At 38.7% G+C, this 20,659-nt stretch overlaps 1 protein-coding gene across 1 annotated transcript in view; it reads right to left on the bottom strand.

The window, feature by feature from the left end:
* LOC127630414 (semaphorin-6B-like) overlaps positions 1 to 20,659 on the bottom strand; it is a 160,998-nt gene that overhangs the window by 21,504 nt on the left and 118,835 nt on the right. Inside the window, exons 11-16 of the mRNA XM_052107884.1 lie at positions 11,017 to 11,148; positions 10,747 to 10,896; positions 9,811 to 9,990; positions 7,099 to 7,239; positions 5,219 to 5,296; positions 1,029 to 1,087 (exon numbers count right to left, since the gene is read on the bottom strand). Coding sequence (XP_051963844.1) covers positions 1,029 to 1,087; positions 5,219 to 5,296; positions 7,099 to 7,239; positions 9,811 to 9,990; positions 10,747 to 10,896; positions 11,017 to 11,148 — 740 coding nt within the window. The remainder of the gene's footprint in view (positions 1 to 1,028; positions 1,088 to 5,218; positions 5,297 to 7,098; positions 7,240 to 9,810; positions 9,991 to 10,746; positions 10,897 to 11,016; positions 11,149 to 20,659) is intronic.

Below are 20,659 nucleotides of genomic sequence, written 5' to 3'. Positions count from 1 at the left end.
TAATAATCGTTTGCCTTGATTATGATTAATTGTCTCAGTTTTAAGCCACATTATTTTCTAATTGAACAATTTCTTAAAAGTGATAATAATAATAAAAAAATGCTTCGCAAAGTCACTCTTCTTTCTAGCCCATGTAAGGGGAGTTTAGCAAAGGCTTTCTAGCCCATGGGGGGAGTTTAGCAAAGGGTCAATTGTCTCATTTGTTAAATATTGTCTCTCCTATGGAATTTTATTAAACCTGTTAAAGTCAAAGTCTTTCATAACTGAGAACTATTTCTCCAAAGCTATGAAAGAGCCATAAAATTGCTACATTCGAACAATAACATTTCCTTCTGGGAGCATTCAAAACACAACAAATACTGGTATTTCCAGCAGGGTGGTTTTGCTAGAAAACTGAACAAACATAATAAAGTTCTGTTTCATTACATTATTCATGGTGCTGTGGCCGAGGTACTCTTTCTGATTTACTGATATTCTCCATTAGGTAACACATTAGCAAATCCAGAAGTTGGCCCCACCAGCCCATTACCTTCTGGCTTCTGCTGCACCACAACTGAAACAGAGGCTGGAAAACTTCAAAAAGCTTCTGATGATCAGATTCAAATTTATACATTTGACTGTTTGACTGTCAGCAGATGAGTGAGGTCTCCTGTGGTGGACTCAGGATCAACAAGCACCAATGTCTGTGCAGAATCAGCAGGGAGATCAAAGCGGTTCTACACCGTGTGAATATTTCAGACTGAACGATTGATTTGCTGCAATGAGCTCCACCAAGAGAGGCTCTCTCAGAACTCAACACTGCTCCAAGATGAACTTAATCGCAGATGAAATGAGAACTATAAATAGAATGCATAACTTGTGATCACCATGAACTGAATTGAACACCGAACTGAGGCTGCAACACACTCAGAGGGCTGACATGGAGAAAGGGGAGAAAAGGACGGCGGCTGCAGGTCTGACGGGATGAGAGGAGAACAGGAGGTCACAGTGTGAGGCGTTTTATTACCATAATAAAAATGTTCTCTTACCGTCACAGTCACCCAAGTGAGAAGTGTTTCCGTGCTCAATGTCTTGCTCGAAGGGAAGCCTGTGGTGAAATGAGAAAAGAAACAGTAGTAGAATAATTTATTACTAAACCACATAAACAGGCCATAAAACCACACCGTCTGAATTATAGCAATGCCTATGCATTTTTGTCTTTATTTGCAAAGGCATAGCGATTTAAAAATAAAAAACACGTTTTAATACTGTCTTGAAAGGCAATTCTAAAATGGCTTAATTTTGTTGTCCTTTGCTCCTTTAGGCTTTGATAAAAAGAAATATAGAAATGTAAAAGCTCTAAACCCATATGTTTATGGCTTTCCAATGGAACATATTTTATGAAAAAAAATATGCAATGAAAGTGAATGGTGACTGACGCTAACATTCTGTCTCTCTTTTTGTGTCCTATGAAATAAAGTCTCTGTGACGAGAAGGAGGGCGGGGCCAGGCCGTGACTACACATGCCCGGCCCCCAATTGGGCTAATCAGCCGAGGAGAGGTAGAATTGCGGTGGAACGTGGCAGTTCCTGAGAGAGAGAGCCACATGCAGCTGTCATGTGTTTATGTTGCGTGTCTTTTTGGTTTCATTAAACATTATTTTGATGGTTCAGCCAGTTCCCACCTCCTCCTTTTCACATCCTTAACTTTTGTTACATTGGTGCCAAAGCCCGGGAAGGAGGAGGGATTCCTCGCCACTGTCATCCACCCAAAGGAGCAGCCGCAGCCATCCAGCGGGGGGCGGAGGAGTTGCCGGTGACTACCTGGACATGGAGGAATGGCAGCCATCCTCGAGGGGAGGAGGGGCTTGCTGCCGGCCACCTGGAAAGGTGTAGCCGCTGCCAGGTGCGGAGGAGTACCCTACTGGCCACCAAAACACGGAGGGCCGTACCATCCACCAGGGGTTGGATGACTGGCTCCGGTCCGCCCGGGGAGAAGTGGCTGTCATCTGCCAGAGGGTGGAGGAGTGATCGAGGACCAGGCGACAGCATGTCTAGGATTCCGGCGAGCAAGTTTATTTTCTCTCTCTCCTCTCTCTCTCTCACTGTCACTCCACCTTGCCCTTGCCCTTTCCCACTCCTCTTTTTTTGTTTTAGTTTTTTCCTCCCCTCGCCCCCCTCCTCAGCCCTAGAGAGGCAGGGAAAAACCTGACGGCAGGCGCAGACAGAAGGACAATGATCCTCTGTATGTCCATCATGCCAGGGTTCCCCAGCCTGAGGCAAAGGAGGGAGGAGTGTGTTGAGGACGAGATAAGGAAAGGGATAAATGTGGCAGAATGCGGCAGTTTGAGAGAGAGAGACACATGCAGCTGTTATGTGTAAGTTGTGTCTTTTTGTTTAATTTCTTATTAAATATTAATTTGACTGTTTAGCCGGTTCCTGCTTCCTCCTTTCCCAACCGTAACCTTTGTTACAGTCTCATGGGTTTGGAACGGCATGAGAGAAATTATGACAGAATTAGTTTTTTTTAGGTGAACTGTCCCTTTAAACAGAAACTCAATCTCCCACTACTGCTCTTGATCAAGCCTTGTACACACAGAGACATCCCAGAGCTCTATTAGAGAGGTTCTGTGTTACCTTAAAACCACATTAATAAAGAAAAACGACTGCAGTCAGCTTGGAAATGGCTTCTTTCCAAAAGTGCAATTCAAACAGAGGAAAGGCAGAAGGCTATGCACAGCAGAACATTCGACCAGCCTCTTTCCACTACCGTTGGCAATTAGTTAAAGCCCAGGACAACAAGGCTGCCAGGGGTCTTTTTTACTGCAAGGGCCTTTTCAGAAGATATGCTTACACCCGTGCAGTTAAATGATTGTCTATAAAATCTAATGTTTCTACAAACTGCAGGTGCAGAGCTGTAATCTCCAGAACTCCTATGAGACAAGATGGCAGTGTTTTTATACTACAGTGGTGAACCGCTCCGAGAATTTGAATGAACACGCCAATTCCTTCCCACTGCTCTCCTGAGGATGAACATTAGACATATTGCAGCTCTGAGAACCACATAAAGACTGATAAACAGCAAACAAAAAGTCCCCAAGACATTGCATATTTACTGTTAGTGTTTATTAGCAAACAGCAGTAATTACAGCTAGCTCTGTATCGTTTTTCCACAGTGAAATTCAATTTGTATGAAAACTAAAAACAAATTTTTCAGTGTTACGTGAGACAGAATCAATCCACTGGTTGACCTTCCTTGGTAAATCAAATCAGAACCAAGCATTGAGCTGTAATTGGATAAGGGTGCTGAGGTAAAGCACTCTTTACACACTGACAACCTATATTTGCACACGAAACCCAATAAGCTGTCTCTCTGAAGACAGATACACTTTCACAAGTGAAACAGGTTTATATTTAAATGGAGGCTGAAGACAAAAATTTGAAATTCATAAAAAAAACTTGGCAATCTACAAGCTGACAATATAACAATGCACACTTCATAACTACAATCTTTTTTTTTTTTAAAGATTTGTATATACATTCAAATATGTGCTTTATCTGAAGATGACATTCTATAAGGCTGTATTGGGTTCTGTCTTTGGACATGCCTAACAAAACAGTTTCAGGAAGTACAGGTGTAGAAAAATCATGAAATCTGTGATATCTGCTGATGTGGGAAAATACAACTAATAGTAATAAAACTTTTTTTTATATAGAGCCTTTTAAAACAGTATTAACAAAGTGCTTACAGAAGACATACTCTATATATCTGTACATGAAAGTTCACATACAGTCCAAAATGAATGTTTTAGTTACTCTCCAAAGCCAACTTTTACCTGCGTTTGGTGCTCGGCGAGTGTTCATTTTGGATCCTGTATCAATTCATATGGAAGTAGATACAATAAAATAAGCCCTTGTTAAAGGGATAGTACACCCAAAGATGAAAATTCTCTCATCATTTACTCACCATCATGATTTCTCTGGTGTATATGACATTCATTCTTCACCAGAACACGTTTAAAGAAATATCTCAGGCCAGTAGGTCCTTAAAATGCAAGTAGATGTTGATCAAAGTTTTGAAGCTCCAAAAAGAACAGATAGTCAGCATAAACGTAATCTATACAACTCCAGATGTTAATGTCTTCCAAAGCAACACAGTCACTTTTGGTGTAAAAAATATAAATATTTCCTCGCCACTGCCATCCACCCAAAGGAGCAGCCGCAGCCATCCGCCGGGAAACGGAGGAGTTTCAGTCGACCACCTGGAGGAACGGCTGTCATCCGCGAGGGGAGGAGGGGCTCGCTGCCGGCTGCCTGGAGCAGTGGAACTGCTGCCAGGGGTGGAGGAGTACCCTACTGGGTATACAGGTGCATTAGCCGAGGCTGTGCCTCAGCCGGTGTATTTGACACTGATAAACCACATACTTCAGCTGCATTGCTAAACTTCAAAATCAGAGAACCAACTGATATACTCCAAGTCTATATAAACATTTTAATGTAAAGAGGAACTTGATGATAGATTTGATTATAATGACTGATAAACTCCCCCCATTTGTAACCTAATGCCTCCCCCTCTACTAATTTGCTCTCAGAGCCCCCTATCATCCTTTGAATGCCCCCGTTGAGAACCCCTGCTCTAAATAATCACTTCCGGTCAGCAGCGGTATGCATGTGTGACATAATCATGTTGGCACGTGAGGCACATGAGAGCTGAGGTACGTGAGACACACATGGAAGAGCAGCAGGAGCAATGCTGTACAGAAGCTTAGTTGGTATTGGTTTATAAACTGAAAGGAGAATGTGAGATTACGTCAGTAATAGAGCAATACAAATACGTCACACAAGAGACTGCGTGATCACTCTCTCGTGAAGCTTTCCGGAAGCGTTGAATTACAGTTAAAAATTATTTAAATATAATTATTTAAATTATTTTTTTTGCACCAAAAGTGATTGTATCACTTTAGAATACATTATTTTAACCTCTGGAGTCCTATGGATGACATTTATGCTGACTATCTGTGATTTCTGTAGCTTCAAAAGTCAGATAACCATCCACTTGCATTTTAAGGACCTACTGAGCTGAGATATTTTCTATTTTTCTTCAATGTGTTCTGGTGAAGAAAGAAAATCATACACACCTCGGATATCATGAGGGTGAGTAAATAATGAGAGAATTTTCATTTTTGGGTGAACTATCCCTTTAACAAGTGTGCTTTGAGATATTTTTTTTAAAAACTAACCTGGTACCCGCACGGAGGAAAGAGCAGGTGCTTCCTCTGGTCCAGCCACAGTAGGGGTCCCGTGAGGCGATGCAGTTCCTGTGAAAACACATGAATAGTATTCGTTAAGGCTCCAGACAGTATGTATCTTAATTCCGCTGGATTTCACCCAAGTATGAGCCGCCTGGTTCAGTGCACATATTAGACGTGTGACATCTGTTAGAGTGCGTTACGCCTCACTGGGCTGCGCGGGCAGCCCATGGGCACAGACACAGTGCACAGGCTGGTGTGGCAGCCTAGGGAATGCCTGACCAGTGATCATGGGAACACAGAAACAGTTGTAGAGCTGATAGTTAACTGAAAAATAGAATATATATATATTCCATTGTAGGTGCCTCACTTGAAGCCTAGATTTTTGCTTTTTTTAAATAAAAGGAGGAATGAGTCGAAATTCATTTTTGTGGTACTCAACATTATGCCACAAATGCTGTTGATCGAGCTAAACTTGTATTGAACCCGGACCATTCCTTTAAGCTATATAGTGCTTTTACATTGCTCTATTGGTTTGACACAGCAACAGTGTCTAAACCAATACTGTGAGTTTGGGGTGGGACTTACTGTTTGTTTAAACAATGGCAGATGGGTGGAGTGTTAAGGAATCCAGATTGAAAAAAGTCTTTCTTTTTGCAATTTCGTTTGATGACCATAGTAAAGCAGAATTTACATCACTTTGAAAGGACACTAAATAATGTTGTTTTTTTACTTCTAAAATTGCCAAACGTATTTAAAATAGGTTTTAAAATTAAAGGTTTGGGTTAGTCTCTAATAATTTGCCTAATTTAAGAACAGTATCTTTGGACCAATAGGAAGTCCCCATTTATATACCTGGATAAATGTGTGTTTGTCTGTATGTACTTTGAAACAGAAGCTTCAGAATTAGCTAAATCCGACAAAACCTCTCTTTGGAGACATACTCATTTGGAACTCAAATGAAATATTTGTATTTTTAATTCTAAAGATGCAAAACGTTTCTTTTAGAGGAAGAGTTAGGGTTAGTAATTCTAAATAATTATTATATTTAACTTTTCATTATAATAATAAAAGTCTATGGTCAGTGGCGTCTCAGGGTCATTATTTAGTGTGGGACACAAATAATCAATCAATTATTTGACCGATATTTGAAACATTGACGAATAACTTCAAATTCTGTCTGTCATTTTGACAGAAAAAAATTAAAAAATTTACCTCGTGCATCAGTTTTGATATTCCCATTGTCAGGGCTGGACTAGTAATCTGGCATACCGGGCATTTTCCGGTGGGCCAACGCACTTTGTGGCCGATCAGGGGAGTACTGGCCATCGGGAGAATTTCTTACTTTTAAAATATACCAATGAAGTTCACTATGCAGGTCTACTCTGCATGATTGACATAAATATGATCTAAGCTTTTGATTGGCTCAGGGGCAAAGGCAAACTAGCCCCCCAGGCCATCGATGAATGCACGTTGCACATGAGCATGACATTCTCCAGATCAGCGTCGATTAACATTGAGGATGAAGGACTAGCCCCACGCAGAGCAAATGAACGATTTAATGGATTTCACGTAACATACCTTAATAAAAATAGAATTTATCAAAAGAATACATTCTCTTTTTTTTTTTAAACACATTGAAGTGTTAAAAAAAAGTAGGATGATGCCAAGCAATTTGCACAACAGCACCACCTCTGGCGGGGCTTAGCCCCACCCCACTTGCCCCTAATGTAGCGACGTGGATGTCTATGGTACTGCATGTCCTCATTTAGATAGCTAAGTAAAACGTGAATGTGTACACATTTAGGGAAAAGTTGTTGCTTGGCTGTGAAATATATCATACCCAAACAGAATGTGAGTGTTTCACTCACTTCATACAGCGGGAATAGAGCTGGCAGCGTGCTACAGGCACTTTGATCACACAGGAGGGGAACGCCAGCAGCAGGCTGTGACTGATGCGGTCCAGGGTAAGAGAGAGCAGCTGCCTGGCCTGAGGAGAGTCCGGCCCACACCTGAAATGCACACAATCCAAATAATTTACCACTAATTAAAAGAGTGCAGGGACAAATTCAAACACAATTTATACACAGAATACAAGAAACAATCTAACTCATTTTTATACAGACTGACATGGCACAAACAGTTAAACATATTTTAAACAGCAGAACCAGAAACAGTCTGATATCTTTTAGTTTAACATAGCTTAACACAACACAAGGCTGTGCTGATTAACAGAAACTAATGCAGCATGCAGTAGAATGAGGAGAAAAAGCTCACCTCATTAAAGCATTAGTTAAGCAAAAATTAAAATTCTGTCATTATTTAGCTACTCACTCTCATGCTGTTCCAAAACCTGTATGCTGTTATTTTTTCAGTGGAACACAAAAGGAAAATTCCTGAAGAAATTTTAAACACCTCTTTTCATACAATGACTTGACATGTCTCCTTTTGTGTTCCACAGGAAAAAAAAAAACTGCATATGAGTGTGGAATGACATGAAAATGAGTAGAAATTACATAATTTTTATTTTGGGTGAACTATTCCTTTAACACTGCGTTAGACACTGCAGATCAGATGTGCGTGTGTGCTTGCCACCTTGAAACTGGAATATTTTGTATCAATATTGTTCCAGATTATGAAAAATCTTCACGTTGGCCCCCTATCCATTTAGATGCAGGCTCATCATTTGCTTGTAATGAACTGAGACTGAAGTTGATCAAGTGAAATATAAACAGGAGGCGTAAAAGGATGTAGACGTGTCTTGTATTAATGTGATATTCACTTTGTACTTGGTCCCAGTCACTCATCTGATGGATATCAAGGAGTCTGGCAGCCACCCACTCTTCAATGCTTTAGACTTAATTGGCACTTACCACTAGAGTATCTGTGATGCACCTGCCATGCTGGCTGCAATTCACATTTGTTAGTATACATATGCACGCCTGCATATGGTTATATAAATGCTTACGATAATGGCCTCAGTAGCGGCAGAGAAATCATTAGTATTTTAGGCAATGGAACTGAGAAATGAGCCACACTTATCAAAGACCATCATGAACGAATGAGAGATGAGTTAAAGAGATGACTGGAGAATATATGAAAGTAGTATGAGAAAGAAGAGAATGATAAAGAAAGAAAGAATGAATGAATCAATCATGCAGTCGTATAACTGCTTTTTTTGGCAGCCAAAACCAGTAATGAAGAGAGACAGAGGAAGAGAACAGAGAGAGGGTGAGATGAGTGACTAGCAGGTTAATTTAAGAAGAAAAAAGAAACAAGTGAGCAAGAGAGAGAGAAACAGTAAACATAAGAGATGAAAATGAGACACTGCTATAGATATCACAGAAAATAACGGAGAAAGAGACAGAAAATTAGGCTTAAAAAATAAAAAACAAGCCAGGCAACTTGGAAGATACAGCGACAGCAAGATAAAAAGAAAATTGTTTGATGCGAGAGACGTCTAAAATTGAGATATACCATTAATTAACATCCCAGGCCTGCCACACTTATTGTGTGATTTTTTTTTATAGCTTTGTTACGGTGCTTTGATGGGTACGAATGCTGACACTGCCATTTTGATCTGTGTCCATGTGTCACTGTCCTCCATGACCCTGCGTGTGTCAAACCATTTACCTCTCTGCAGCCGTTTGATTAGAGATGGCAGAGGTTATGCGAGGCCAGCGTGATCAGACACTGATCTGATTACTTCATCTACACTCCCCTGATTAGCTGCCTTCCCGCTGCATTACACACAGTCAGCATTGTCAAAGCTGCCATGCTCTATGGAGATCACGCACACACGCACACATGCACGCACGCACGCACACACACACACATTAACTGAGCTATCTAAATGAGGACATACCATATACTTCTATTGTTTTACTACTAAGCTATTTATGCTGGCTCGAAAATTCTATATTTTTTTATAGGTTTGACTATAGTAATTACAACTAGATAGGTAAGTTTGTGAAGACAAAATTTGATGTTGGCTAGCCCACAATATTCATATTGATTGTCAGAGAGATTGTCAGATAGATACTCAGTGTGTTGATTCTTCAATTAAGAACCTGGATGTTCCAAAAGGAAGGATTTGACAAATTTAGCTCACTTTTGTGGACAATGTTTTACCAAACTACAGCTTAAGCACATTCACACATACACATTCATACACTATCCCATTCATACCAGTCCACACACTGTGGACATTTTTTGTGATTCACATTGTGTTTTTATTGTTTTATTGTGCAAATTATTTGTTTGGAAATTAAAAACCTGAAGACAAGCCTCGCCTGATGTACACCATGTGCTTTTGTTTTGGTATGTAAAAAGTTTCAAAATTGTATTCAGTGGGACCTTAAGACAGGGCATGTGAGGAGAAACAAACTAAACAGTTTAAGAATGAAGGCACAATTGTATCCATGGAAAATGAGTGTTGCTTACAAACACCATACTGCCTTCAGCAAGAGATAATGAGCAGCTAATTCCCCATCTGTTTACACTGCATGACTTTCCTCCTGTGTTCTTCCAACGTGTTATTCGCCACCATAAAACAATCAACAAACAGTATGTTTCAACATTACCTGTTGGGGTTGTAGCCTTCTAGTTCCTCCAGGAACACATTGTTGCTCGACACAATGTTATCCCTGTTGGGGGTGACGAGGAATTTGAGGATGGTCCCTCGGCTGGAACCCAGGAACAGGATTGTCTGGTTGCCATAGGGACCAGCATTTGTGTCCACCACCATTTTGTTCAGCTGGTATCTAAAAGAGTCAGAAGATGAAATACTAAAACAGACATTACAAAACTATCAGGGCATTAGTCATTCTCAAATGAGAATAAAAATAAAAAAAACCTGCTGCCAAAATAGCAAATTGCACAAATTTGAGAAGATATTTGCATAATTGTGACAAACTGGCATAATCTGAGACAACAGCACTGTGTCTTAACTGCTCTACCAATGTGATTCAGCTTTCTAAAATAAGACAGTCTCCTAGATTGTTTAAAATTACACAAACAACTTGTCATTGCGACGTCTGCCCTGTTGGATTTGGAGAAACTCTAGCTGCTCAAACTCTGTGAGCTGAGCATTAAGAGAGGACAGATACTAATGCTAATAGAACTGGGAGACTGCTGGTTAGATGTTCATGGAGAGAGCAGGGTGACCTGGAGACCCTGTTGAAAAGACCAGTAGTTTATGTTGTGTTTTGGATGCTGGTGTTCCTGCTAGGCTTCTAAACTAACTTAATCAGCAAGACTTCCTTGGTTTGAAAATCCCTGCTGGAAAGGAGCTTCTGATGCTAGATGCTTTTAAGCTGGTTATTTATGATTATGAGAAAGCCCAAACTGTTCTAAATGGTTGAGCAGATGGTGGGACCAAGGACAACCTGGTAGCCCATCTTGGTCAAGCTAGTTAGAGCTGTTAGTCCTACTTTAAACCAGCTATAAATAAAGTTACCATGTTGCGAAAAACCTGGTATGAACTGGTAAAGAAGGGAAGAAGGGAAAGTTGTCCTTACCTGACCATAGTCCTAACAATCCAGGGTCTCTGGGCCAAAGATGGTACAGCTTCATCCATCAATGGATGAGTCTTGATGAAAGTCAGCATGTCATCAGGGAAAGAGTTGGAGGAGTTGAACTTAGACCCCTGTATTGCACAACCGCCCGGCCTGGGAAATTCAAAGACCAGGTGCATAACTCATCTTGCTCTATGCTGGTTGGCATTTGATTACATAAAACACTCTCTAGAATGGCTAATGTCAGCATTATGTGACTATTTAATTCGCTACCTTGGTTTGGGCACAACCTCATCTGGAACAGGGGTCCATATCGACTCGGGTGATTTCTGCTCTTTGAATCTTCCATCAAAAACTCCAGCTAGCTGCTCCATGTCGAAGGCACACACCGCTGAGCCAGGAATACTGCAAATTACATGGCAGAATATTTGTATTATGGTACACCCTCAAATCTGTTCTGTTTCACTCAATGATATTGCTCTGTGCTGGAGGCGATGAAGAAAGCAAAATGGATTTCATTTATCACAAGCACAATGGAGAAACATCAGCGTACAGCCTTGAATAGATCTGTACAGTGGGCAGTTTGACAGCATTTTAAGGCAAATACAGCAGAGAATATTGTCCAGAGTAGTCACAGGACACCTTGGGTGACTGCAAGCTCTTTAGCTCACTGAGCGTTCCTTCCCACTGAGGATCTATTCAACAATATCAATCTAAACAAATAATGCTGTGAGAGATTTAATGTTGCATCTGTGTATGTGCATTGGTTAGGTTTTGCTATATTTGAAGGGTCATTTAACAGTAAATCCTGAAACTATTTACACTGTGGTGACCTTTGGAAGGTCCACACAATGAAAACAGCTAAATAAGGTACTAAACGGTTTCATAATAAATAATAATAATAATTGCAAATTTTTAGGGTTTGTTCTTAACATCTAACCTATGGTGTTAAACTTTAACACAGTTTTAACTACAAAAATGAACAATAACAAATTGGAAAAATTGGGTGCTATTACATTTCTGTGATTGGATGTACGATTTTTGCCTTCAGAAAAATCCCATAGACTTACATTGAGGTTGGGACCTGAGCCATATCAGGGAGAATTGGGGGTGGGCTCATTTGACTAGGGCAAGTATGCAACCACATTGAAACCACCCAAAATACCTTAGCAGCTACACAGCAATGTTCTGGCAACCACCCACAAAGTCTTAGCATCGTAATGGCAATTTTTGCAAGGTTAAACTAGACTAACATTAATTGTAAAAATCTAGCAATTTCAAAAGGTGATTGTAAGTTGTAGTAATACACAATAATAAGCTTAATTACAAAACGACAGATGGAACCTGTCCGCACCATGATACAAAAACAAACGTGTGTGCATGCATGTGAGCTCGTGAGCAAATATATGGACATTAAATAGCTTTTGAAAGTTGTGAGGGTGGTGTTAGAACATCAGAGTGTGTGGTAAAAGCTGTGCGCACATGTTTTCAGATGACTGTTTGTGAATGCAGTGTTGTCTAGGAAAACAACAGGAGGCCTGCCTCGTTTCCTGCTGAAAGACTGAGCTTCTATCTCTAAACTGTCCTCAAGTACAGTGATTTATCTCTGGTGAAATGAGAGCTTTAAGCACCACAAAGGCTTTCTTAAGAGAGGAAGAGAGACTTATAGAAGGTGTCTCAGTTCAGTTCTTGTTTACGCCCACTCCTCCTCTCTCTATCTATCTCTTCCTCAGTTTTCCTGGCATTGACAGACTCACAGCTGCATTCTCATGCATTCTTGACACAGGTTACTCGTTCAATATCTCTTCTTATCCACTACAAACATAAGTGTATTTGTCTGTTCCAAAACCTAGTGAGCTGCCAATGTAGGTAGCATTTAAAAGTATGTTAAGGGGGCACTCTAAAGATGGAGACCTTGTTAGGTAAGTATCTTGTTTTAGGCCTACCCAATTTCTGAGGCAGCATCACACATATCGTTTGAGGTAAAGGCGATATGTGCAGTTAAAAATAATCTTCCAACGTTTTGGACGAAGTGACAGAAATGTTAATTATAAATATATTTTATTCAACACTGAAAAATCTATCTGTAAAAAATTTAATAACCCAATATTTGTGTGTGTTATGTATTTAGTAGCTAGCTATCACCAAAGTCTTTTTAGCAAGTCAGTTCACTTGGTAGCTATTTGTCAATGTAAACAAGTGGCATAAAATACAGCTCCTATCTACTGGAATGGGGAAAGACTGAAATCTCCTAAATATTTGGTCAAGATTATGATCAAAGAACATATTTCATAGAAGCAGTAAAATATGACAACACTGGTATCATAAACTGTACTTCTTCACCTCAGATTATGCAAAAAACTAAATGTTCCCAAAGTTCTCGAGTTGATTGACAATCGATGTCTGTACCTGTATGGCGAGACTTCATTTTAACATTCGTTGACAGATGGATGTTCCAATTTCTCCCATTCATTTAAACATAAGTGCCCCATCTAATAGTCTCTGCTATTACGTTGTTAACTTAGCTACATGCTAATATAACCAAAACTTTATGAACAAAACACTATTTAAATATCTGTGGAGTTGCAATCTATGTAGAGCTTTAAAATCAGTCACATATGAAGTTCAATCTTGATAGAGTGCAGCAGTGCCCGGCCACTTTTTCAGCAGTTTTGGTTCTGGAAGTATTTTACACATTCATTTTTCCAAAGGTATTTAAAAAAATCCTTCATAAAAGACTAATCCATGAACCAAACCCACCAGCACTGAAGTGATTTACAACATTACAAACTTTGATTTGTAGCGAAAAAGTATTTGAAAATCTGACCAAAATACAGGGGTATTAAGTACGACGGTAACATACTCAAGGAATGAACTATGAAGCACTGCAAATTACATAATTTAATTAAAAACAATGGAAAAGTATAAAACTTTTGATTTTAAGTTTGATTTTCTGATTGGTGGATTATTTCCCTTTAAGATAATGGGTAATAGTTATTTAACTGAAATTCTGCTATTATAATTTTTTATTTTTTTTTAAATAAAGATAAAAATAACACGGACTACTCGCTTCAATAGAATCACATACCATCCAGACCCGGATCTATAAATGTAACATTAAAGGGGCAATGACACACGATGGGGGGTATCATTGTGCTGTTGGTGGTGTTGCATGTATGTGTCTTCCGCCGGCAGGGAGAAGACACATTGCACGTGACCTTCATTCCAGTGCCTTCTGTTAGTTTTAGCTCCAGGATGATACAATTCGACCATTTGCTTCATTTGCGCTTGCCTCTGCTTTTCCATCCTCCTGATGCTAAAGCTACCAACAAATGTCTCCAAAACACCACCTTCTTCTTCGGAAAACAGAATCTTGAAAGACACTTCTAGGGTGCATTCCGTGGGCTCTTAGAAATATCTCAGATGACAGACTAAGGTCTGGACTCTCAGCCTCTTGTTTGGAACAAGTGAGACTGGAATTTTTTTTCCAAAGTCGCCCACACTGATCTGGGCCTTCAGGTCCACGTAGGCATGCTTGAGTGTGGCTTGCTGGGATTGGAAGGGAATTGATGTGAGAGTCCACAATGTTCAGGGGCAGAAGCAATGGATGAGCAGCTGTCTCCCACAGGATTGGGGGACACATTTGCCACATGTCCAGCACTTTTGTGTGTGTGTGTGAAGCTGTAGGCTAGACAGCTGCTCAGGATGACATTTTGATTGACAGCACTAAAACTGTCCAAAAGTTTAACAGATTCAGCCGCACAGCCACTGTGACAGAGTGATTTTTGATAAAACCTCCAGCAGACCTCATTAAGCTTTTTCTCAACCTGATAATATTCAGTCTCATCAGTGTTATCAGCCTGACACATTGCAGACATTCCGAAAGGCCCGACAGGTGAGTAGCTTGCAGCAATTGTTCTAGAAGAAAACTTTCTATCTTCAGAACAAAAGAGTTGTCAGGAGACACATCTCTGAGTTTTTAAGACTATTTAAGATAACAGTAAAGGGGCAGCTAGCCCTTCATTGTAATACTTTTCAATTTGGCCAGCATTATTTGCACTTTTACTTGTAGCTATCTCTTATACTACAACTTTCATAAGTCTCTTATTTTACACTTAAGCATATTGAACACAAAAAAAAATATTTTAAAACTATTTTATGCTACAGTGCATTAATGAGATGCATTTGATCATTATTAGTTGATTACCACCAAAAATTATTTTGAGGCACGTCCTTCCTGATCTTTAAAAGAAAAGCAGAAATTGAGGTTACAGTGAGGCACTTACAAGGCACTTCTATATTCTATAGAAGTGAATGGGGCCAATTTTTGGAGGGTTTAAAGGCAGAAATGGGAAGCTTATTGTTTTATAAAAACACTTACATTAACTCTTCTGTTAAAACTTGTGTAATATTTGCCATGTAAAGTTGCCATTTTTATGGTTGTTTTAGGGTTTACAGCAGTTTACATTGTTGTGCCACAAATGCTGTCGATTGAGCTAAACTTGTACTGAACCCAGAATACCTGGCAAGCTCGAAAATATACAACAGCAAACAAGCAAAAAAAAAAAAACAAACAAACAGAAAACACTATAAAACCACCAAAAAAAGAAATAAATACGACTCATGCCTATCTTCTGAATAAGTCTTCTGAAGCTGTATGTTCACTATTTGTGATGAACAGAATGAAATTTAAATTGTTATTCCTTTTCAAATTAAACTACATAATTAAAGGGATGTTCACCTAAAAATGAAAATTTTCTCATCATTCACTCACCCTCATGATATCCCATGTGTATATGACTTTTTTTCTTCAGAAGCACACATTTGAAGAAAAATAGAAAATTATCTTAGCTCAGTAGGTCCTTAAAATCTAAGTGCATGGTGATCCGAATTTTGAAGCTCAGAAAGAACAGACAGTGAACATAAATGTCATCCATACGACTCCAGTGGTTAAATGAACATCTTATAAAGTGATCCGGTCACTTTTGGTGCAAAAAATATGAACATTTAAGTACCTTAAATAAACCATTGCATTGTAAGCAGTATATGCATTCAAGAGAGCGCCACGTGGTCGCTCGTATAATTAATTTACGTTGGCATGTTACTGAAGTAATCTCACATTCCTCTCTCAGTTTAAAGAGAACCACTGCTATTGTTCGGAAGCAATGCTTAATAGCTAAAATGTACTTAAATATTGATCTTTTTCTACCAAAAGTGATAGTGCCGCTTTAGAAGACATTAATTTAACAGCTGTAGTTTGTATGGATGACATTTATGCTGACTGTCTGTTCTTTTTGAAGCATCAAAAGTCAGATCACCATCCACTTGCATTTTAAGGACATACTGAGCTAAGGCATTTTTCCTTTTTTTTTTTAAATGTGTTCTGCTGAAGTCATACACACATGGGTTGAGTGTGAGTAAATTATGAGATAATTAAAATGTTTGGGTGAATTAATCCGTAAACTTTAATAAAGTGCTAAAAACAAAAATGGTGGCTACGTCAATAACATCATACCTTATTGGTTCTCACTGCATCTCATGACCAAACGCCATGACTTCAAGAAGCGATAAGAACCTTATCTGAAATGAGCTTTGAAAAACTTGACAGACCAGAGTAAATCTTTATTGTCATAATGACAAAACAAAAAACTGTTAAAACGTTAAAATTCATTTATTGTATTCCACAGAAGAAGGAAAATCATGCATATTTGGAGAGACATTAGGGTGAGTACATAGTGACAGAATTTACATTTTTGGGTGAACAAGTCTGTAAATCTTTTCACTTTTTAGTCAAGGTTTTATAATTTGCTAAATGTTTATGTTGTATTTTAGATTTATACCATTTTCACCCTCTTTCTGATTATTATGGTTAAACAGGCTGTTTTGCCTTCAGCTGGTCAGGATACTTTTTTTTTTATTTTTTTTTTTTTACACTTTTTAAAGTAAATCAATAGTGAATCACTTTATTACAGTTGTTCTACATATAAAGCTGAGATAGAAGCAAGTATTTTAACTGCCTATGTACATAATATAATGCTCAGTGAAGGAAATTGTTTGTGTTGCTCAATAGTAGCACTAATAAACTGAACAGAAAAGTTCCTCTTAGAGGATGGTCTCTGCATATCTCATCTTGGAACTCTATCATATTGCTTCTCCATTACTATCCTTTTCACCAAAGTGAAAATTATGTTATCATTTACTCAGTATTGTGCTGTTTCAAACCCAAATGCCTTTCATACTTCCATGACACACAAAAACAGATGTTAAACAGAATGTTAGCATCAGTCACCATTCACTTTCATTGCACATTTTTCCCATCCAATAAAAAGTGAATAGCAATAGAGGATTTCACTCCCTAACATTCTGCCTAGCATATCCTTTTGTGTTAGAAAAGTAATACTGCATTTCTTATTAAAGGAATAGTTCACACAAAAATGAAAATTCTCTCATGATATACTCACCTTCAAGCCATCCCAGGTGTGTATGACTTTCTTCTGCAGAACACAAATTAAGATATTTAGAAGAATATTTCAACTCTAAAACTCTAAAATCCACATAAAGGGACCATAAAAGTAATCCATATGACTCCACTGGTTAAATCCATGTGTTCAGACAATGTATGGTATGTGTGGGTGAGAAACAGATCAATATTTAAGTATTTTTTGTCATAAATTCTCCTTCCTGCCCATTCGGGGGTGATATGCAAGAAGGATGTGAATAACCAAAAACAGCAGGAGAATGAGAAAGTAAAATGGAAATTGATTGAGTAGGGTGGAGAATTTAGAATAAAAAATGACTTAAATATTTATCTTTTTCTCACCCACACCTATCAAATTGCTTCCGTATATATGGATTTAACCACTAGAGCCGTCTGGAGTACTTGTATTTTGGAGTTTAAAACTTTTGGCACCTATTCACTTACATTGTAGAGACCTAAAGAGCTGAGAATTCTTCTAAAAAATCATCAGCTGTGATCAGCAGAAGACAGAAGTTCATACACATCTGGGATGGCATGAGGGTGTGTAAATGATGAGAGAATTTTCATTTTTGGGTGATCTAACCCTTTAACAATCCACATGATATGTGGTATCAATCATGTCCAAGCATAAACTGTGTAGAATGAGTTTGTACCAAATTTTAATACGTGGGTTCAGGGATTTGAACAAATAGTAATAGTAATGCTTGCTTTTGCAATCACCACTAATTATTTGAAACATTTAACATTGAAAAACATATATCTTTGCATAAATGCATGAACTATATTTATATAAAAAAGAAAACTGCAGAATGTAAACAACACAATTTTGATAGTAGCATGAGTCATAGCCATTTAGACAATCTGTACTTTATTGCCCTCCTTTCATAACGCTTCTACCCATCTCGACCACGTCCCAACATGCCCTCCTCTCATTCTCATAGTTCTTCCCTGCTGCTGTGTCTGCCACATGCTAACCAGTTCAGGCAATTTGTCTGAGAGCTCTTTCACAGACCACACATCATCCCGGCATGCTAGAAAAGCCCCCTGTGCTGTTTACAGAGAGTACAGCTGCAGACGAGAATGCTTGTTCAGCTGGACTCTCCCTGCCACAGCACTTCGATGGCTTCTTATTGAAGAGCCATTCTGTTCTTGTGTACCCCATCCAACTCTCTCTGTGCCTGCTGTGGATCTTTGCCCTCAGGATAGGAGGGGAGAAGAGGAGAAGGGAAGAGGAGCACTCACAAATAATGCTGCCTTCAAGTAATGTCGAAATTATCATATTTACGAGATGAGAGTAGATCAACGCTACCACAATGTCGTCCTTAAGAGTGGAAAACTCTGAATTTTCTTTAAGCCCAGACTTTCCAAGTCGAATGGTGTCATTTAAAGATGAAGAGGGCAGTGATTCTTGTATTCAAACACAGCAGACAGAGACAGAGAGAGAGAGAGAGAGAGAGAGAGAGAGAGAGAGAGAGAGAGAGAGAGAGAGAGTATATAGAATGAGATGGGTGGGAGAAATCATGACACTGAATATGGCTGCTCTAGGAAAGAATTCTGTCCTGCAGTCATAAAAGCCAATAACTTTTTGATAGAGGCATCACATGTGCATTAGATGGGCTTGCCTGAAAAGTGTTTTTAGTGTTATCTGAGATAAAGCAGTGCAGTCTGTGATATTATTGTTGTCAGATTTCATTGCTGATTTAAAAAATGATATTTACTCTTAATCCTGACCATCCGTTGTGAAGATTTTGGTCTATTTCCATTTTTAGGACAAACGCCAACAAAACTACATCTGCTAAAATCCTCCCTCAGTTTTTACATTGAAACCTATTTAAGTCAAAAGACTAGATTCTCATTTCATCCTATATGCATTTTGAAAATGTCATTCAAAAGACGAAAAATTTTACTTTCAGAGGCAGTACTTGGAGTTAGGATCAAAATAAGGTGCATTTCAAACTGTTCTGAGACCAGTGCAGACAGACAGCACACTGGGTTTTAAGTCATTAGGGAACAAGGGAGCAGTGGAGCATCCTATAACTTTCCTATGCAGCCAAGTGCCTTCACTCCTAACATCTGGTCAAAAGTTCAGTTTCAGGCTCTAGATGATGTTTGCACCACTCAACATGGTTGGCAGACATCAAATAATGGTAATCAGTACATAGATTCAGAATTTATAATGCAAAATTGTATTTTAACATGGTTGGCAGTGATTGGATGATGCTGCCCATTATTTTGAATCAGAATTAATTATGCTCATTTCTGATTGGTGAAATCTGAACACTGGCTATCACAAGTTTGTTTGACAGTGCAAAGAGATAACAATAAGATTTTGTTTGTGAAGTAGAAAAAACATTGAAACATAAATTTCAAATCATGTCAAATAATTTTTATCAGTATAGTTTTTTTTGTTTGTGCTTTTCCCAGTACACTTTACAGCTTTACAGAAATCAGCTGTAATGTCTGTAAAGTTATAATAAAATTAATAACCAACACTCCTGGAAACATAATACACAATTTGGTTAAAAAAACTGACTTTATATAGCTTGGTATTATTTCAAATTTAGTCCCACAGTCCCCATATGAGGACATACATTTTTAGGAAACCTATTTGATCTTCAAATTTTTTTTTTTTTGCATGTTTTATTCATTTATTTATTTTTGCATGTTTATTAGGGGCTACTAGTGGAAAATGGAAAAAAGGGAAATGGGAAATGCACAAAGCAGTCACGCTCAGATCTCAGGAAGTTAAAAGGACTGAACAGAATGAAACAGATCACAGAGGTCTCAAGACTTCACACACCATCTTAAAAATGCTCACAAGTCTCGATGCAACAGCCAAAAATGTCTGTCTGCATGTGTTTGGCTATAGTGCCAGTGCTTTAAAGGGGATACATTTAAAGATGCAAGTTCCCCAGCGGGTTTTACCATACTAACTTTCCAACAGCTAAAACACAGTAAGATGTTTGCATGCAAATTAAAGCACCACCACTAAAAAATTCACTAAAAACCAGTAAAATACACAACTAAAAATAAAGAAAAAACTGAAACTTGTCAACCTCAGTTGTTGAATGATTAATCGACTATAATGGCCCATCCCAGTTTTAAATGCCCATCATGTTGTACTGTAATTAATCTTTAACTCTTCTGAAGGAAAAGATGTGGGCTATTAATGACACCTTTATTCATTTGTCCTTGAGAGAGTGTCTCCCCCACACACATACTCGTCTCTCATTTCTTTGTATCCTCCCCACCACCCCCCTCAGAGGACCATTAGCAGACTGAGATGTTATTAGATTTGGCATTTGTTGAAGTCTAGCCCCCGCACTGGCACACACTCTTAAACAAACATTCACATTTACATACTAGGAGTCCGGCTCTTCCTCCATCATCAGAGGGTCTTCTATTATTCTTCATTTGTCACACATACACATAAGTCTC

The sequence above is a fragment of the Xyrauchen texanus genome, chromosome 37 (genome assembly GCF_025860055.1).
Source record: "Xyrauchen texanus isolate HMW12.3.18 chromosome 37, RBS_HiC_50CHRs, whole genome shotgun sequence".
Classification (NCBI taxonomy): Eukaryota; Metazoa; Chordata; class Actinopteri; order Cypriniformes; family Catostomidae; genus Xyrauchen; species Xyrauchen texanus.
The sequence above is the reverse complement of the archived record's forward strand: the minus strand, read 5'-3'. Positions and strand labels throughout refer to the sequence as shown.